Source organism: Rhopilema esculentum, chromosome 11, assembly GCF_057945365.1.
Source record: "Rhopilema esculentum isolate cy_ngs chromosome 11, ASM5794536v1, whole genome shotgun sequence".
NCBI classification, from domain to species: Eukaryota; Metazoa; Cnidaria; class Scyphozoa; order Rhizostomeae; family Rhizostomatidae; genus Rhopilema; species Rhopilema esculentum.
In genome coordinates this window covers 12310663-12330682 of record NC_142825.1, presented here as the reverse complement: position 1 = coordinate 12330682, position 20020 = coordinate 12310663, and the positions used below count along the sequence as shown (strand labels likewise).

The following is a 20020-nucleotide window of genomic DNA, read 5'->3' as shown; positions in this document are numbered from 1 at the left end:
GATTTCAGCAGAAATATTTAAACAAAATTCAAGATTATGATGTCACTGTGGCGTCAGAACCATCCCCACTTTTGAAGTAAATGCATAAATATGAGCCCCTTGTCACACCCTTCAAATTGAGCTCTTGTTAGGCATAATTAGTAGACTATATCCCAGGGTAGAGCGAAATTACAACAATACGCAAACTTGGTCCCACTGTCTTTGGCCTAAATAAATAATTTCGTTTTGGAGCTTTACCCTGGAGTCTTGGATTTTTGGAGTTTTGGAGCGCTCGAAATCCCTGTTTTTCTGTTATATCAAAATTGCATTGGAAGCCTTATATACTTGTATTTCTATGGTTGAGCTAGCATGAAAAAAGATTCAAAGTGAAATTTGTATTTATTTTCTCAAATTTGCTTTCAGTTTTGACATTTAGTTTTATTTTTTTCTAAAAAAGCATGGAAAAGCATAACAAACGAAATGTTTTCAAAACACAAACAAAAAGCAAAAAACAAAACTTTCAAAACACATGTTTTTACAACGTTGTTAGATTATGGGTAAGACTACGTAAGATCGTTTGCCAAATCGAATTGAAGATGGAATGAAATGTGCCAAGAAAAGGGAAATTCTATTTATAACAAAGAATGTAGAAGTAGATTGGATATTTGAAAAGACTGGAGTTCAAGGGTACGCGGAATAAAGCCCCACTTAGCATTATTTCTTTCTCTTACGAAATATGTCCTGCATGGGATATAATTTGATCTCTTCGCTATGACATGTATGTTTGCACGTAGTTTATCACTAAATTTGCGTTGGTTGACAACAAACAGAAATTGATAGCTCATTTGGTTGTACAAGTCATCTCGACAAACAAATCTGAATTTATTTAGACCCCTTATCCCTTGGATTTTATCAACGCCAATATGATGGGGATGATTCTGCCTCAACAGAGCGTAAATTTTTACTGCTAGTCCACACTTCTTGCAATATCTCCTTGAAAAATCCTATAGATTTTATCCTTTATTACAATCAAATTTCAGTTGTCCTGGCATCCCTAAACACCCCATGTTTATACTCTTTAAATTTTTTCGCATATTTCTAAGCTGTGCACTTTGGTGACCACAACATACATATTCCTAAAACTGACAAATACTTTTAAGTTCAATTTTATTCGATCTTTCCAAAAGTCCAATATTTACAAAATGCGGGTGCCTGTGCAATAGGTTTGTTTTGCAAGCTCTTTATTTTTTGGATCAATCAAATATATTCTGAAATGATAGTTTCATTCAAATAGGGATTGTATTTGCTTTGACATGGATCTTTACATTCAAAGGAATATCAAATTTGATTACATTGAGTTTTAAGAAGATCATGCAGGTGCAAAGGTTTTAATTGCAATATACTATTTCACTAAATAAACACGATAGCTATGACACTGGTTGTCGATACCTGTTGATACCTTTCTGTCGATACCTTTCTGTTACTGGACGATGATTTAGCAGAATGCAAATGTCGGTTTCAATTCATTGAAAGTTTTAGAATGATTCCTTGCATAGATACCAACTTTTTTTTAAAAAAACAAATCATCTTTTGAAGCAAATTTCTACTCTTGTATTGCTGTTAATGTGGTCTTTATGGTTCCAACAATTTTGCTAAATGCCTCACTTATAATGGCTATTTTTGCATCACAGGAGTGCAGAGAGCCCTGTCAAATACTGGTGCTGAATTTGGCAATTACTGATCTCGGAGCAGGTCTCATTTCAATGCCAAACCTAATTGCAGGATTCTGGTTTGCTGCAAACGGAAAAGATCCTTGTTTCTTTGCAAAAGTAACGCTGTCGATTGGGTACATTTTCGGATTGGTTTCTGTTTTCTGTATTGCAGCTTTAGCGATTGAAAGGTATCTATACGTTTTTAGGCCATACTTTCATAGCTTGCAACTGACAACGTGTGCATCAATTGTTATTGTAGTAGGTACATGGCTCCTTTCCTCATTGTTGATAAGCGCCTCTTTGTTCAGCAAGATTGTTCAAATATGGCATGGAGTCAGTGTGGCTATTGCAGTATCTAGCTCTGTAGTTATTATTTATTGTTATTCCAAGATATTGCTACGTTCACGCAGCATTCGTCGACAGATCAGAACAGAGGCAGCAAGACATGGACAGCCACAAGTTGCCCAAAAGGATAGAAGTCTCATTTTTGTTGGTGGATTGATAATACTGTCTTTCTTTGCATGCTATTCACTGATTTTTGCAAGATCTATCCTTGATGCCTTTGAAGTAAAAAGCCAATTAAATGAGTACATCTTATGTTGGGAATGGACACTTGCGCATGCCAACTCACTAGTCAACCCTATAATATCTTGCATTTTCAATCCTGTGGGAAGACGTAAGGTGCTCAGCATAGTGACATGCGGACGTAAAACCTGACTATTAATTGAGTGAGGAACATTTACCCATTGTTTTTCCGGACAAAATTATGCGGCTTACAAACACGAGAACTTCTTACTCAGAGAGCAACTACAATAGTACTCGCATCCAGCAATTATCAAACAATAGTATCAACTTATTCAAATTGCCCTTGCTTTCGGCAAATCTGCTTTTAAGGAAAGAAAATGTTGCACATCAAAATCTGGTATCAAATTGAGAGTTCATTGATAGAGCTTCAGGTATTGCTTCTATGCCTGCCAAAGTGTACTTTGAATTCTGGTGGTCAGAATTTTACATAGTTCCGGTTTCTTGCACATGTATTAATTAACTTTTGTATAAGTGCACAGGCAGCTGTGATTCAGTGAAGTTGGAAACGATCAAAGTATACAAATTTGCTATTTGTCCAAGCTATATTAAATTTAAAAGGAAATATAGAAATTATGAAAAAGTCACCGTCTACTTCTCTTTTGAAGACACACAACTGAAAAAGAATCTTTGAAAACATAAAGTAAACAAATAAACCTTTACTAATTATCAGAATTGCCCTAAAAATGATTACACAAATATTTCTTTAGATAAATACCGGCCAATTTCTTTAGTCTGAACCGACCAATGCAGTGGAATTCAGTCTTCACTGCACTATTCTTGTACGTACCATAGTAGTGATAGATAACGGGATACTTTTCCTTGCATAGAGAAGTTCTTAGGACCTAAATTGAGCGTGAAGCTTATTTACTTGATGGAGTAAATTGATATTGTGGATCTGTAATTGTAGCAAATGTGGATTTGTAAATAGTGCATTTATTAAAAGTTTTGTTTGTCGAAACGTTTAAAATTGAAGCATTAGAATAAGAAAAGTGTTTTCCAACCCAAAGCAAATGCCCAATCCAAACCTTATGTATTGCACTTTATTCTATATGAAAATTTCTTTCTTTCTTTATAAGAAATGAGTAAAGCACAATAAGAAAGAAAAATTCCGAAAATGTTGCAAGGCGATTTAGTTAAAGTATTTTATATTGAAGTGGCATTGAAAAGTTTCCCTCAAGATTACAACAGCGGAACGAGAATAAACTTCTTATGGTAGCTGGAAAAAATCCCCTGACCTTCGTTTCAGCCCCCCCCCCCCACCTTTGGACTGGTGCGCCTTACAAACTAATGGAAGAAAGTTCGTTTATTCAAACCACGCAAAAAAAGAAGATCAAGAGACTACCACTATTTATACATCGGCGAGTGAAAAGATTATTTGCCATCCGCAACCAGACTCTCGCTAGTATCAAAACATTCGAAGCAAAGATTTGATGACAACGGCTTTGATAGGCTCAATGCAATTAAAAACTTGCCACCAGAAAAAAGACTTAAGCAGCTTTTCACCGGGAAAAAAAGTTTTGAGTTCCGTTTAGCTGCAAAGATATCGCTCCAAAAACCAAAAACACTGGGAAACAAGATTGTTTTAAGAGAGTTTTGAAGGTGCAATTAAGATAAAAGCAACTCTTGACGGAGATCGGAAAAAACAATTTCAAAAAGTTTCAAACAATCTTTTGGTCGTACAAAACTTGAAAATGGCTTTTAAAGAAGCAAACATTTGAGTAAACTAAAGCTTTTCGTTTTTCGTCGAGTTAAAGCGTCAGAACAAGATCGAAAACTCTACGCTAGGAAACATATATACCCAGTTGTGGATCGAAATAGGCCAATTAGAAACGCGAGCACATGCATGACTGTAGAGGTTGCCCAATTCACAATCTCAATAGGCAAGCGGCTGATTTTTCAATTGAAATCAGATAATGATACCCTTAGATGTCGAAAAAAGTAGAGACTGTCTTTCCCGTTTAATTATCTTTAAAAATCTTCCCGAGTCTCATTGAACGTCATTTAAGTTTCAAAACTGTTGTCTTTGTGATTTCTGAAAAAAATTTACTACTGTTAGTGTAAATCAACTGTTTTCAAGGTCGACCCGTTATTTTTCAAAAGAAACCTCCCATTTATAACCAACTTCAGAGCATCGTACTGTATATTATCTTATGTCTCCGAGGTGAAAGCAGCAGCTTAAAGCAACATTAAAATATAAGAGCATTACGCAAAAAATTTTCTCTGATATAACCCCCTTTAGAGCATCGCAAAACTTTCTTCATTCAATCATTAAACAGAATAGAAACCACCTTTATTTAGATAGCATAAGCCTTTGTCAGGTAGCAGATTTTGCGACATGATCAATAAACAAGCACATTATAAAACATGAACAAGCAAATTGATTCTTTCTTTCAGCCTGTGCTGAAAAATATTCAGACCCAACTCTTCTGTCTTTTGTTATCGCACCCAACAATCGTTGATACTTGAGACGATCCTAAAGCATTCTAACGTGACGTTTAGTTCTCACTGACTTTAGTTTGCCTACTATCAGTTAAAATATAAACGTGCCAAGAAGGAGAGGATCAAATGGAAAATATTCTACCAACTATCATTTATTTCTTTGTTTATATTCGATAAAGCAAAAGCAGCATTAAGTGTGGTATTCGTCAGGGATCGTTTTTGGGACCCTTACTCTTCATACCAGGCGTTAATGTTTTTGAGAATTGTCTAAAATGTACGATCTCAAATATGTAAGCTGATGATACATGTGTGAATATCGCATCAGAAAATCTGAATGAGCATCTAACAGATCTGAAAAACGAGCTGGAAAATATATCGAATTGGATGAGGATTAACAAACTTAGCTGGATCAACAGCAAAAGTGAATATATGGTTATAGGCCATAGACGACAACTAAACAAAGTAGGCAATGATTTGCCAGACTTTGCCCTCGATAATGAAGTTATCAAAAGGGTTGACAAAACAAAATACTTGGGAATCAACATCGACGAATGCCTTAATTGGAGAGAGCAGTACAAAACTATCAAAAACAAGCTGAAAGGGGGCTTGAACTCCTTAAGAAAGTTGAACAACATCCTTCAGCAAAGGAAAATTTATCAAGTCTACAAAACTCTCTTTGAAAGCCATCTTGGCTATGGCAACATTGTTTGGAGTGCTCTCTCCAACACCAAACTATTGCAACTGCAACGTTTACATACAAGGGCAAAGAGGCTAATAGCGAATGCCAAGTATAAGAACGGATGAACTTGCAAATGGCTCACTGTAAATTCCTCAATCTCCTTTGACCAAGGAGTCATGACATATAGAATCTTGCATGACCTCTGTCCCGAAAATCGTTGCCATAAATTCACTGAAAGATCCATGATTTCAGAGTATAGAACCAGAAACCGTGGAGACCTGCAAATTCCCAAAGTTAGGTTAGAGTATGCAAAGCGAGGTTTTTATTTCTCTGGTGTCAAATACTGGAATGATATCCCTAACAACATTCGAGAAAAAGAATCCATCGCTCGTTTTAAAACAGGTTTTAGAGGGTATCTTTCGAACCTTCCAGACGACGTTTTGATTATTGATTATTGATTTATGACTGTCATCAAGGTTGTCGAGTAAGTATTGAAAATGAAGAGTCTGTTGAATCGAGAGCCGACTCATGACTCTTTTAGGGGCGTCAAACCCCCCCCCCCACCCACCTTAGCACCGCCCCTGCTGTTAACTGCATTTTCCTAGTTGACTTTTTAATTAATTTAATAGGAAGTATTTATTTCAAGTAACTGCTGTTATGCTTAAAAAGAACTGAGTCTTGTGTTTTACTTTTATACGGAGAGTCAGGAACATAGGTCGATAACGTCTTACAGCCATATCATATCCCTTCACTACTATTTCTCATTAGCAACATCAAGTCGTTAATACCATGTGCTTTTTATCATAGGAATTTTAGGGTATACTTGAAGATAATTTCCTTCCTTCAGTTTCAAAACGAAGTTAACTTGTCTAAAAAGTTCTTAGAAAAATCATACCATTCCTAGAAGTATCCAATAATTCTTAGAAATTTTCTTCTCAAGTTTGCTAGCAGTACGCCCTTTGTTTCAAGAATATGAAAAATAAAATGCTTTAGAGAAAGGGGAGTAACACGAAGTACAACGAATGTCTTGTCATACATTTTCTTAGTTAGAAGATTGTTTTCTAGAAGATCATTTTCTAGAAGATTGTTTTTAGTTTGATTGTTCTCTCGAAGATTTTTTTCAGCAGTGTTCTAATCAACTTCAAGGAAATCATTGCTTAATCTAAGCTTTTTTTTCTAGTAAGAGTGGTCCCTGGAGCTTGGAATTGTGGTCTGGGTAAAGCAAAATTGGTGGGAAATAAGATAAAAAGTACAATAGCTCTTTTTAACGGTAAGAATCCAAGTAGTTCATAATTGTTTTTTTCCCTTTACTTATAGTGCCATTTTCAAGTAGATTCCTCTCTCCCCACTCTACTACGCGATTAATACTTGAAGCTACCCATATAAACAGATTTGTTGATAGAAGTTAATATTTTACTGTGATTTTCCAGAAAAAAAAATTAGGTTGACAGCTGTACAGTGTCTTGTTTCCTTTGTTTACCTAGAAATTTCTTGGCCAAGTTAAAGAACATATTACAAAGGTGTGATGTAATTTTGAAGGCACTTCATTTTCCCCCGAAATATTGCAAAAATATCTATTTTCCAGTCCTTCAGAGGAGGGTTTCGGTTTCAGTGATCAAGTTTTATCCTCAAAAATGAAAAAAGGCTAATTGTTCTAACTAAATTTTCATCAAGAATTTTCTATTTTGATAAATTCTTCGACACAAAATTAAATACCAAAAACAACCAAAAAAGAAAGTAACTATCATTGATAACTTCTTCACCAAAACAGATGCATGCAATCTTTTGTCATGAAATTCAGTCTTCCTTATAAATATCTACAATGCTTTATGTTTAATTTAGCATATTGAGACAAGTATATAAGTTTAACAATCAACGTTGACAAAAACGAATTGTTCACGGTTGGTATGCATGTTAAATTCTTCACTGTGTGGGTTGCTTTATGCATCAAGAAGGGAATTGAATAAAAGTTTGCATCTCTAGTGGTTAAAAATCCAGCAAACCTATTATAGAGTCGTCTGATCAAAAGCTCTCCAATAATAACAATGGTAAATCTATACATCATTTACATCTGGAAACCAAGAACTTGATTGCAGCCTAATAGCTTTCAGTGCATGACGCGTTTTGGCAAAGACTTCCACCCTTCCTATAAACTTAAACAACCAAAGTGGACTTCTAAATGTTGTTTGGAGTTCTAGTTTTAAACAGAGTTAACTCTCTCCCACCTTGTTGCTATCCTATAACCTCTCTTTCGCTTTCTGATACGTGCAGGCTAACCTAGGATATCTGGGACATTTGTAGGTTTTCTGGGCATCCCTGTTTAAAAAGCAAAATCTCATTCATGAAAGCAAATTTATTTGGATGATGAGTCAAAAAGATAATGATTTGATTCAAATTCTTGCGAGAACAGTGAGGCGAGCATTCCAAAAGCGTGAAATTTGCCAGACTTTTTGAAAACATTTAGCTTATCAGTTTGCTGTTGTATATTTAAGTTGTTATAATTTTTGTAGCCATTTGCAGTGATATTTTAGATATAGCAATTTTAATTAACCATTTTAGTTTATAACGTTTAGTTTTTTTGTAGTAAATCAAGGGTCACTTCGGCCTATTATGCATGCGGCAAATGGAAATTTCTGCTGCAGCAATGTCCAATCTTACAAGTCCTCTCCCGCCCGGCTATTTTTCTGCTTGTTTATTTTTCAAATCTGGAGATCATTCTTTTTCCGAAGACCTTTTCGTCTTATGGGCAGATGCATCAGTCGGGAAAATGTTTCAAGTGGTGTTAATGACCTTAAAAATCGGTATTTTTTAGGCAGTACTGGGGCTGGTGCACCTAGCAGGCCCACTTCCTGGAAAAAGGTAAGATCTAGATAATTAGCCACTATCGAGCGTTTGGTAATATTTCTTTTTTTAGAAACTGCTTTAGGCAAAATGTTTATAATATAAGATTGTATGGTTACTACGTTATTTATCAAAAGGGTAGGGGGGTTAACACTCAAAATAAATTTATTGCGTTTCTGTTGCAAACTCAAGTTGTTGTTCTTAGCCTGGCCTCAACCTGCTTTTGGTAAACATGATCGATCGCCTCTACGTTCTTACCTATTATCCTATCTCGCGTTTAATTATCCTATCTCTGTTTCTTACAGATTTTTCCCATCGATCGCCTCTACGTTCTTACCTATTATCCTACCTTGCGTTTAATTATCCTATCTCTGTTTCTTACAGATTTTTCCCATCGATCGCCTCTACGTTCTTACCTATTATCCTACCTTGCGTTTAATTATCCTATCTCTGTTTCTTACAGATTTTTCCCATCGATCGCCTCTACGTTCTTACCTATTATCCTATCTCGCGTTAAATTATCCTATATCTCTGTTTCTTACAGATTTTTCCCATCGATTTTTCTTATTGAATTTGCCTCTGAATTTGCAATTGGAATTAGTATGTAACCCTTCTTATTTTGTTTATATAATTTATTTCATCAAAAAGAAAAAAAAACAAAGATGTTCCGAACATAGTGTGCGCTTCCCTATGCTTCTTGCTTTGGTATTTGACTGTTTAATAATAAATAAGAGATTCAATTTTCCGAGAAATGTCATATTTGTAAATGTATATGCATAAACCTGGGAACTTGACTACGTGAGAACTGTAGGAAAAGCCACCCCTGGTTCCCTATTATCACTGGTGGACTTTTTTTAACAGTTGTTTGGGCAACCTGTGATTCATTTCAGAGAAGTGATTTGATAATCGAGCCAGCCGCAGATTATTTCTATTGTGTGAATAACTGGAAATTCTTTCCTATATAACGGGGGTGAGGAACGGGGGAGGCTGAATCATAGAATAATTAAAAATATTAGTTGCAATAACCATTTGGTATGAAGTAAATGAAGATCTCAACATGTTTACAGAAACCTCTAGAATATTGATAATTTCTTGAGTACAGGACCGTCGCTACGGGGGACATGAGGGATGTAACACCGAATGCAACGTCGACGGGAAAACACAGTACACTCATTTTTATAAGAAACTTGCTTATAAGAAACGAGTACTAAACAGCCAGAAAAAATTAACAAACTTCAGTACTCGAAGAAAAAAATTAGGAAACTATTAAATCGTGATAAAACTGAGAACAACGAAATTTTGCAAAATCCAAAAACATGATTGCCCTATAATGGCCTAGAAATTAAGACACAAGAAATCAAAATATACTTGCCACGTCTAAATACAGCGTCAGAACGGAAGCGAATCTCTTGACGTGAAAAAATGTCACAAACATTTCATAACATCATTCATGACATCATAATTAACAAACTCTTAAGAAACAGTGAGTATTGAAATTTCCAGAACATTAAGAAACTGGAGTACTCAACATCGACCTTTGTTTCTTTTAAAAAAGATGAGTGTAATTAAAAAGCAAATGCAGAAGGGGTAATAGCTTAATTGTCGCTTAACAAACTTTTTTAACACTTGTCGGTAAATTTTCTCATTTGTTGGCAAATTTGCTTGTTTATGTAGGTTTTGGTATTTAAAATGGCTTTGAAAAATTTTACCACATACTAGAACATTTTTTTTCTGACACTCCTCAGAGCATAAAACGTCAGAATAAGGGTCCGAAAGAACACGATGAAAAATATATACCCAGTTATGAATCGAAATAGGAAACACAATCAGAAAAGCGCAAGAACAAGACCGGTATAGTTGACCAATCAGTGCTGCGTGCCTATATAAAAATTACCACTTAAGTCCAAGAGAGAAAACAATCTCCTTCTGTCTACACAATGGCGGCTTTTTCGTTTGTATGTAGATCGATTCCAAGACTGCTAGATGGAAGGACGACCGGGCTCTGCCAATTATCCGAAAGATGTCGTCATTATAGAGTTTTGCACAATCTGGGTTGTCTAAAAGATATTGACCGATGGAAGAATCACTTTACAGTGTTTCTAGACCTACAAGATCGAGAAGGCTGTTCTCTTTGAGGAGCAGTTTTGTTTCTTATGTTGGAAGGAACATGCTGTTTTATCATATCACCCAATCTTTGGGTTGTGCGTCCTACGTAGCCAGAATCACACTGGCACGTAAATTCATAAATGACGGAACTTTTTGGTTGGTAGGAACGCAATCCTTTTGAATGGATGGAAGGGCTCTCCTAGTGCTGTAAACAATCCGAGGATTGATAGCAAAGAAACATTTAGTTATGGCTTGCCTAATTTGACTCTCGAATCGCAAGGAAGTGTTATCAATCCATGGTAGTTTCAAATAAACTGGGCACTTTTGCGGACCAAACTTTTGAACAGCCAAAAAACTTGCGATCTTCCCCTTAGTATAAGATAAAATGACGTTTTCTGGATAGCCGTTGTCCTATTTTTCATCGTGTTTTTTCGCACCCTTATTCTGACGTTTTCTGCTCTTAGGAGTGTCAGACGAAAAAGCTTTTAGTATGTTGTAAAATGTTTGCTTTTTTTAAAGCCATTTTCAAATTCTGTACCGCAAATAAATTGGTCATATTTTGGTATTTAATTAGACTAACGGTTGCCTTGATCTCTTGAGGAGGATTTTTTCGGCAATGAGGCGTCCCCCGTTTTTTGTCCGTGTGTGTGCGCCCATAGTCTCTATGCCAAAAGTTTGACAGACTTCTAGCTAGCACACCTCGCCGCGTTTATCAAAGTTTGGATTAAGTTGAAATTCCTAACCTTTTATCGACAATATGGCAACCATCAAAGGATCTTTGGCAATATTCTTTCTTTTCATTGGAATGTTGTCCAGTGTCGAAGGTATGATTTACAATAAACTGTAACTAAAATGGCCAGAGCGCAAAGTTTTTCTGCCGCTAAGTGCAAGATTTATTTGCTGTCGTTACGCTTGCATGGAGACAAATCATGTTGCAAAATAGCACTTTTGATGATCTTGCACTTCGCTTCTCTATTCCTCATATCCCGACCGACTTAGGCCGTTAACACAGATCCGTTTCCATATGAAAACGGAGTCAAACTCAAAACTAGCAATGTTTGCCTTGCTTCACATTGCTCCTTTATGAAAACGGAGTCATTTGAAAACGCAAATTGATACGGATACTTTTGAATACGGTTGCGTATGGAATACGCTAACAACGCCAACACAGGCTTTCTTGCACGCTAAATCTCAATCTTTTTAAAAATTGGATACAGTATTCTCTCCAATTAGCGGACACCGTCGGGTCGGGGCAAGAGCAAGGTGTCCGCTAATTGGAAGTGTCCGCCTTTAAGAAAGTTTTGCAATGTAAGTCCCAAATTTAAAAAATTGACATGAGTTTTGTATTTAAAAGGTGTATTGGGTAGTAAGTGGCTATCGGGTTGAACTTAGACACTAGAAAAAGAAAAAAAACTAAATTTAACGTAACATGGTCTAGAAATTCCAGTAATTTACCACTTTTATGGACAAGAAAAGTTAGTAAATTGGGCTGTAAAGAAGCTCGAAGCTGTTAAAAGCCAACTAGATTGTCAAGTGTCAAAGTGTTTGAAATAAATATTTGAACAAATATTCATTCGTCTCAGTTTTTTGTTTGCTGGCTCCAAACTTTTTTGTATTGTTCGCTAATTGGAAAGAACAAAAGCCAAATTGACTATTTTATGCAAAAAATATTTGTCTGTTAATTTGAGTGTCTGCTAATTAAGTGTCCGCTTTTTAGAAAGTTTTTCATGAGACTTTGACCAGAAAACGATCGGGGAAAAATTTTGTCCACTAATCGAAGTGTCCGCCTTTAGAGTGTCCGTTAATTTCAGAGAATACTGTTAAACAATGGACGGGTCTGACGGGTCGCTGTTACAAAAATTTTGTTAACAATTTAATTTCATTTATTCTTTCTGATGAAAATTTGGTGAAGATTCGTGAAAGCCTGTGCTTAAAAATGAGACTACCAACAACGTCCTTTGAAAAGGAAAAGTTTGGATTTTGATGCTTCTATTTCGCTGGTAAATGCACACATTGAAGCAATTTTTTACAAATGAAACCATGGATATCCACAAGAAAGCCAAATGGATATCCACAAGGAAGGATTACAAATGGATATACACAAGGAAGCCAAATTTTAAGGAAAATGTATCGCTGCATATTTTGATAAAAATATGTTTCTAGGCGGGACCCTTAAGAAAAGTTTGCTGACCACGCCCTTCATTTTCACTATGAATGTGAAAAAGCCATTTTTTCAAAGAGACACAAGAAAAGCAAGTCATTTAAAGTGTCAGCATATTTCGTCTTCTTCAAATTAATCAATAAATGATGAACAAATAGTTAAAATTTAAGATTATCCGTTTTTATCCATTATTTATCCTTTCATTTTTCTAACAGTTTAATTGTCTTCTTCAATGGGAAATACATTTCAAAATAAATATTGTTTGGCAGAATATAATTCGCAAGCCGTTTTGATGTTATTCTTTATTGTCTTTAGTCCTGGCTAATGTTCAAAGCAGACAAGAGATTTTTGAGGACCTGCGTGTAAACTCTAAAACTTGGCCTCAAGCGAACATAGCGAGCAGAAAATTTTGGCTTATAATGCTTCAAGAATTATTTCTTACAGTCGTTTTCCTGCATTTGTTTAAGATAATTTACCCTTAGATCTTGTCAACACCTTAAAATTAGGTATTTCTACAAGCTGAAAGCTTTATGAATAAATTTTCTGTTGTCGTTGTTATATGATTTAGCTTATACAGCATAGTTGGATAGATTTTTTCAGACTAGGACAAAATTTCTCAGATTTGGTTGTCAGGATAAGGTCTTGACATCCAGAATGTTCCTGTGAAATGTTATTAGATTTTTCCAAGGCGAATTTGCAAAATCCAACTTTTAGTCACCTTTTACTAAGATTAATTCTATCAACTTTGTGCTTTTGTTTATTGACAACATGCAATCACCTAATTAGTCCCCAGACATGGAGCTTTACATTTGTCCCGAATTAGTCCACAGTCTTTGAGCTGCGAAAGTAGTTTCTCAATCTTCTAATCGTACTAAAAGTTCATTTCTTTTTACAAACCCTTTATTCCCAAAATATACATAAATATACATGTATAAACAAATTATACAAAGAATACTTCTAGGCATTAAATGTCCTATTTTTAGTCCCAAAAAAATTTTTCTATGAAACTTTCTCAACTTTCAGCGGGGGTAACAAACCATATCTACATTTGTTTAAAATTATCTCAAATCTATTTTAGAAAAATTGTCAATGATAGCCAAACTTGTTGTCCTTGTGCAATTCAAAGAACGAGATACGACTATTTTTTTGGGGGGGGGGGGGCTGATAAAGTCTTGACATCCAAACTGCAAAGCCCCCCTTCCCCGCTATCTTGGTTCTGGTGCAATTAGTATGTTTTTAGGATTTGACTATATTAGGCTATTCTCAATTAATATTTACAAAAACCTTTTTTCTTCAAAAAACTGGTCATATTTTCTTATACGTTGTACTTGTTGTCGAATATCTTGGTGCAAAACTTACGATACGCCAAGGTCATTTTGTCATTGAAAACGTCATAAAAAATTGCTAATGTCATTATGACGTAGTCGTCAATTCTATTGACATGAAAAAGCTCCAATCATCATGACGATGCTCAAGAAAGTTGGTATGGATTGGGTAAAGCTACTATGGGAGGGTTTGGCAAATTTTCGACTTTAAAAGAAGGACATTTCATCTTGGAGAAGAAAGAAAGATAGAAATCCACAGTGTTGTTTCTGTCAAAAACAAAGGTTTTTTAGTCATGTTTCACAGAATTTTAACTTATTTCATCTCTGGCAAAGTTTGAACCAAGGACCGAGATACCAGGGGGGGAGTCGGGGGCCTTGCCCCCCCCAAAAAAACACTTGAGTAAAAGTTAAAGTAAAACACTTTTATTTTGTAAGATATGGTTTTTTTACACTTGTTTATCAGGGCTGCCCCCCCCCCCCAAACAAAAAGTTGTATCTCGGTCTTTGGTTGGAACCGTTTCAGAAAGTGATCAAAAGACAAAAAAGAGGTAAGGGAATGAATAGAGAACGACTGGAAAAAATCGATTGAATGTAAAAGACACTTCATTATACGAGAGAAAGAAATTGAATGTCAAGAAATTAAAGAAGATGTTAGATGGCCTAATGGAAAAGCTAGACCCCCTGCCATCTACCTCTAAGAGGACAAGTCTTATTGATGGGAAGGCCCATGTCAGCTCAAAGCACAAACAAACCAACGTCTACAAGCTTGCTGGTCAAAAGTCGCTCTTCAAGCGCATGCAGAGCCATAAACGTACAAGAAACTCGGACTTAAATATCTTGAGCAAAGCATTTCATACCGACCCATTTTCATCACGGCAAATCTTTTTTACATTATGTTCATTTACATCGTCCTCTTATTTGTGCCTGCGTTTCTTCAACTTGCTCATTGCCGATTTCATGGTTGCCATTTCTAGCTGCATAATCGTTTTGCTACCGTAGCATAATCACAATCATGCTGGCCATCATTATAAACATCGTCGTCATCATCAGTATTAGCATCCACATTTCCTCAAGAAATTGTAGAATGATATCCTGTATCTTTACCCTCAAATTCTGTCGTAGGCTCTGCTGAATTATGGCTGGTCTTCTCTTGTTAAAAATGTGCTATTTTTGTGATCTTACAAAGAAGCAATGGGCTTTCTTTTAGATTTCGCCTTATAGGTTCCTTGGCTCGAACAAGGCAGGATCATGAAAGGTCTCTCTTTTTTCACTTTCACTTATTGCTCCACCCAAAGCTACTTTGTGTTTTTCTATTGCATATCATTTCATGCTATGGCCCTTTCAAACTTCCCTAAGTTCTTATCGTGAAGAGCTTTGTTTTCTTTCTTAAGGTTATAGGTTACACCTCTGTCTATGCCCCGTGTCCTCTGACGGTCTGATCTTCTGTAAATTCTTTTGATTTTATTTGAACGCTTTCAAAATGTTCCCTTGCATTGCTAAAGGCAGTCACCGAGGTTTGCTCCTATATTGCAAGCAGGCATGTCTATTTATACTTAAAGATTAATGTGAGCTGCTGGAAGTATACTAAAGCAGATAAATACACACAGGAGAATTGATTAAAATTTTCTCAATTTTTCCTTAGAACTAACGTATCGTAGCTGCTTCTGGTTCAAATTCTACCAGAAAGTACCAGAAAGTACTAGTAAAAAGTACCAGAAACAACATATTTTTACCACCAATGGGTTTCCCCAATCTTTTGAGACTTCTTATCTACATTTTCATTTATCTCCAGAGGGGTGTTTCCGGGAGAAACAGCTGAATCTGCAGCTCTCTCCATATATATGACACCTATATCAGACCTTCTGAGCTACACATAAGGACAATCGCACCATGAAGTGACTACCTGAAGTTCTATTGTTGCCGCTGGAGTGCGGAAACGCTTCAAATTTTGATGCTCCCAGGTCGTTGGGAAATGCACATTTTTAAGCAGTGTTATCTTTTATGCCAAAGTGTTGTAGTAGAATATAGAAAGATCTTTAAAGATCTTTAATAAAGAACGAAAATCTAAAGGTCTTAATGAAATCGAAAACCGAGTGGAGAAATTGAAATTTGGGGTTTCAGCTTGTGAACCACTATGAACTCCTGAGAAACTCCATGCATCATCAAACGAGTCACCCGGAACATCTTTCTTTTCCAGAATATCTTTTTGAATTTCTTGAAAATGCCTTGTGTATGTTGGTTGCAGTTCAAAAGCCTTTCACTGACAAATGCCAATACACATGATCGTTTGTGAATCCGATCTTTTATTTATTTGTTACTTTGTCATATAAATCGAATAATTTTAAAATTTCCTCGCAGAAAGGCAAGTTTTTCCTGAAGACCTTCAAAATCAATGCCAACCGACATTAAACTCATACTTTTATTTCGATCCTGCTAATATTTTTGAGTTACTCAATCCGTTCCATTCGTTTTGTCAGATATCAAAACTCTTAAATTCCATCCTGACAGATTCAAAGAGTGAATGGCTAAGGGTTTCCTTTGAAGGAACTGAATTTTCTTTGAAAGTGTCTGTTTTAATGAACACCTTGTATGTTCATTTAAACAGACACTTGTTCCGTATTGTTCCGTTTTGTTCCGTTTTGTTCCGTTTTGTTCCATTTTGTTCCGTTTTGTTCCGTTTTGTTCCGTTTTGTTCCGTTTTGTTCCGTTTTGTTCCGTTTTGTTCCGTTTTGTTCCGTTTTGTTCCGTTTTGTTTCGTTTTGTTCCGTTTTGTTCCGTTTTGTTCCGTTTTGTTCCGTTTTGTTCCGTTTTGTTCCGTTTTGTTCCGTTTTGTTCCATTTTGTTCCGTTTTGTTCCGTTTTGTTCCGTTTTGTTCCGTTTTGTTCCGTTTTGTTCCGTTTTGTTTCGTTTTGTTCCGTTTTGTTCCGTTTTGTTCCGTTTTGTTCCGTTTTGTTCCGTTTTGTTCCGTCTTGTTTCGTTTTGCAAGGACGGCGCCACGAAATTCAAAGTAGGGGGAGGGAGCGCTCGAGTTGATAGCTTTATTAGACCAAAAAACCAACTTTTGAAAAACGCACTAGAATGCTTCACGATATTTTATGCCTTTGATTTAATAAGGCAATCGTTATGCTAGCGGTACATTGGAAGGGTCGCCGAGAGGTTATCGGAGCGAGCAGAAAATTTTTGCGACCACGCTGTTTAGATAAGCTCAAAATATATTTCAGAATATTTCTTACAGTCAATTCTTGCTATCGTGTAAAACATTTTACTATTTTTAAGGCATGCTTTTAGTAGGTTTAATTGCTTCCAGTCTCAAAATGGAATTCATTATTTCACAAGGCCCCATTGATCTCGGTTTATTCCTTGGAAGCAATAAAAGGATTTATCGCACTATTCTTTTCTTCTATTCCTTTTCTTTTATTCCTTTTATTTTCTTAAAAACACTTTTTGCTAAAAAGTTGGTGGCTGAAGCCCCTCTTGTGCCGCCCATGTTTTGTTTCGTTTTGTTTCGTTTTGTTTCGTTTTGTTTCGTTTTGTTTCGTTTTGTTTCGTTTTGTTTCGTTTTGTTTCGTTTTGTTTCGTTTTGCTTCGTTTTACTTCGTTTTGCTTCGTTTTGCTTCGTTTTGCTTCGTTTTGTTTCGTTTTTCCTTGTTTCGCATGAAACTGTTTGATTCAAGTAAGGCAAAAATTTGCCTTCAGCTACACCCTACCTACGCAAATTTTTCAATACAAAAGAGCAATCAAATCTCGTCTTAAAAATTCTTTACATCCAACCATCCAAACACAGGACTTTGCTTTTGCCTCGCTCTGAATTATTTTCCAATGCGTTCTTCTTATAATTTTTGTCAAAATATGCGCAAAGAGCAATCAATTTTGATGTCTTACAGTTGAATTCCTTTCTGCAAGATAGTAATAAGTTAGTGAAGCTCTTAAGTTTACTAGCAGTTTCTTATTGTGTCGTATCCTGCAATTTCTACGGTATGGTCAGATAAAATTCTGCTTTTGAGATGAAACATGGGTGATTTTTACCTGTTTTCTGATTTACTAGTAAAGGGTTTCAATTTTAGAAAAAAAATCATGTTAGACCTTGCAGTGTTAAGTATATCACCCATTCTGTTTTCCCAAGAATTATTCACTGATCTACTTAAAATCACTTCAAAATATTTTGTTGCTTATTGTGAACAGTAGTCTTTTTATGCCAATAGCTTTTTATCTGTTTTCCTGACTACTTTCACACAGGTTGCCCATACATCCGGGGCTGTACTTTCGAAGATGATTATTGCGATTCACTGAGATGCAATAAAATAGTTGAGGGTCACGAGATTGTTCTAAAATTTGAGATGAATACTTGTCAAGATGAAATAGCTGTCACTGTCAGCATCAGCGTTCCTTCTCTTGGAGTGTACTATTCGCATACTTTCGATTCAGACCAGGAGATTCCAATTCCGGGCCTCGGCCTAGGTCCACTTGGATCTGTCTACTTAAAACTGGAGTCTTACCGTGACGAAACCAAGCATTTTAATTTGAAGGTATGATCATACAGCATCTTGCAACTTTGTCATAATGATACTCAATGGCATAACAACCATTTTTGTTATGCATTAAGACAACCTGAGGGGCTTTCATTAAGACAATGAAATGTATACTGTAACTTCTCAAAAGTGAAAATCACTCTTAGTCTCTTGAGTTCCCTTATACCCCGTGTCTTCTCTTGTATTCCCGCGCTCTCTACTTTTCCCGCCTCTCTAATAATCCCACCTTTTCTATACTTTCGAAAGTTAATCCCGCCTCTCCTACAATCCCGCAAACGGGTTTGGTTAAAGAAAGAAATCCATGGATTGCAAATGTGTTTGGAGATTTGACTGATTTTCGAACATTCCGCGTAGTCTTGTCGTTGTTATTTGATGACAGCAAGTGGAATAATGTTTTAGCTAATCAACGTCGTTTTCCCAATCAACTTTCGTCAAACATCAGCGCCAAAACATAAAAGAACATATTGGAAATCAAAGCCCGCCTTTTTGAAAGGACGTTGAAAATTCTGATAATCGCGCTTCTCTGATCATTCCGCTTTTTTAATGATCCCACATGAAAATTAAAAGGTTGAATCAATAAACCCGCAGCAGGAATACAAGAGAGAAGACGGTGACAAACTTAAGGTCTAAATTTTTGGTTGAAAAAATATACAATATCATACGTGTTAGTGAACTGCTGATTCCCAGAAGTAAAAGCAGAGAGTTGCCCTTTTCAGTTTGTAACAGCATAAAAAACAGGTCTTACAAAACTTTTATGGCTTTTTAGAAGAATTAATGAGGTTATTCTTTGACAAAATTGGGGGAGGGATGCTTTACCCCCAACCACCCATACCATCCCTGACACAACCAATGCTAATGACAGCTGCTCATTAATTATTTTATGTGGCCTTTGATTAATATCAACACTTCCCTCAAAGAACCTTGCAGTAAACGTTCGCCTTCTGATAATTGGGTTTTCTTTTTTGCTTCATCGTTTTCATTTTTGTTTTCTTTTTAGGTCTCTATAGCCTTGAAATTGTTCGGTAGAGTTTTGAAAACATTTACAATTATAGATAAAGATCTGGGACTGTTGAGGAAAAGTATGAAGTGCGGTAGGTACAAATTCTTGCTGAGTATTCAATTTTAGCTTTCTATTACCTATGTTCACTTTGTTTATTTATTTTTCTTATTTTCTTTTATTATTCTATTTATTTCTGAAAGGGTTTTTTTTTACTTTTTCACCCGTTTTCATGCAATCTTCTCCGTTTTATCCGTATTATAGATTTTTACCTTTTCCTCTGATTGCTTTTTAGGATTCTTTGCTTGGTTAAACGACCAATCGACAGGTATAAAAGCCGCAGCCTACGGTGGGTTTTGCTTGGTATTGGTCAGTATTTTTTCTTACATTGCTTGTTGTTGTTATTGCTGCTGCTGTAAGAAAAGAAATCAAAATGGCCATGTCATATTCAGGTCAGCCCCCGAAGCATCACAAGAAAATTTGAATGATATAAGTTGCGTCATCAAAACCATATGAAAAGTTCTGATTGGCGAACTTTTCTTATTCGACATACTGCTTGACAGAAAAACAGACTTATTTTACCATTTATGTTTTAAACTTGAAGCAAGTAAGCCTTTCAATAATTCTTAACTTGTTGTTGCTGTAATTAAACTGTGTTTTTGTTGTT

General features: G+C 35.9%; 1 protein-coding gene across 1 annotated transcript; it reads left to right on the top strand.

Moving 5' to 3' along the window:
* Positions 1–10997: 10997 nt before the first annotated feature.
* On the top strand, positions 10998–20020 carry LOC135693804 (uncharacterized). The gene is made up of 4 exons (XM_065212377.2): positions 10998–11165; positions 18064–18353; positions 19354–19447; positions 19649–20020. The coding sequence occupies exons 1-4, from the start codon at positions 11099–11101 to the stop codon at positions 19867–19869; spliced, it is 672 nt and encodes a 223-aa protein (XP_065068449.2). The 5' UTR covers positions 10998–11098; the 3' UTR covers positions 19870–20020.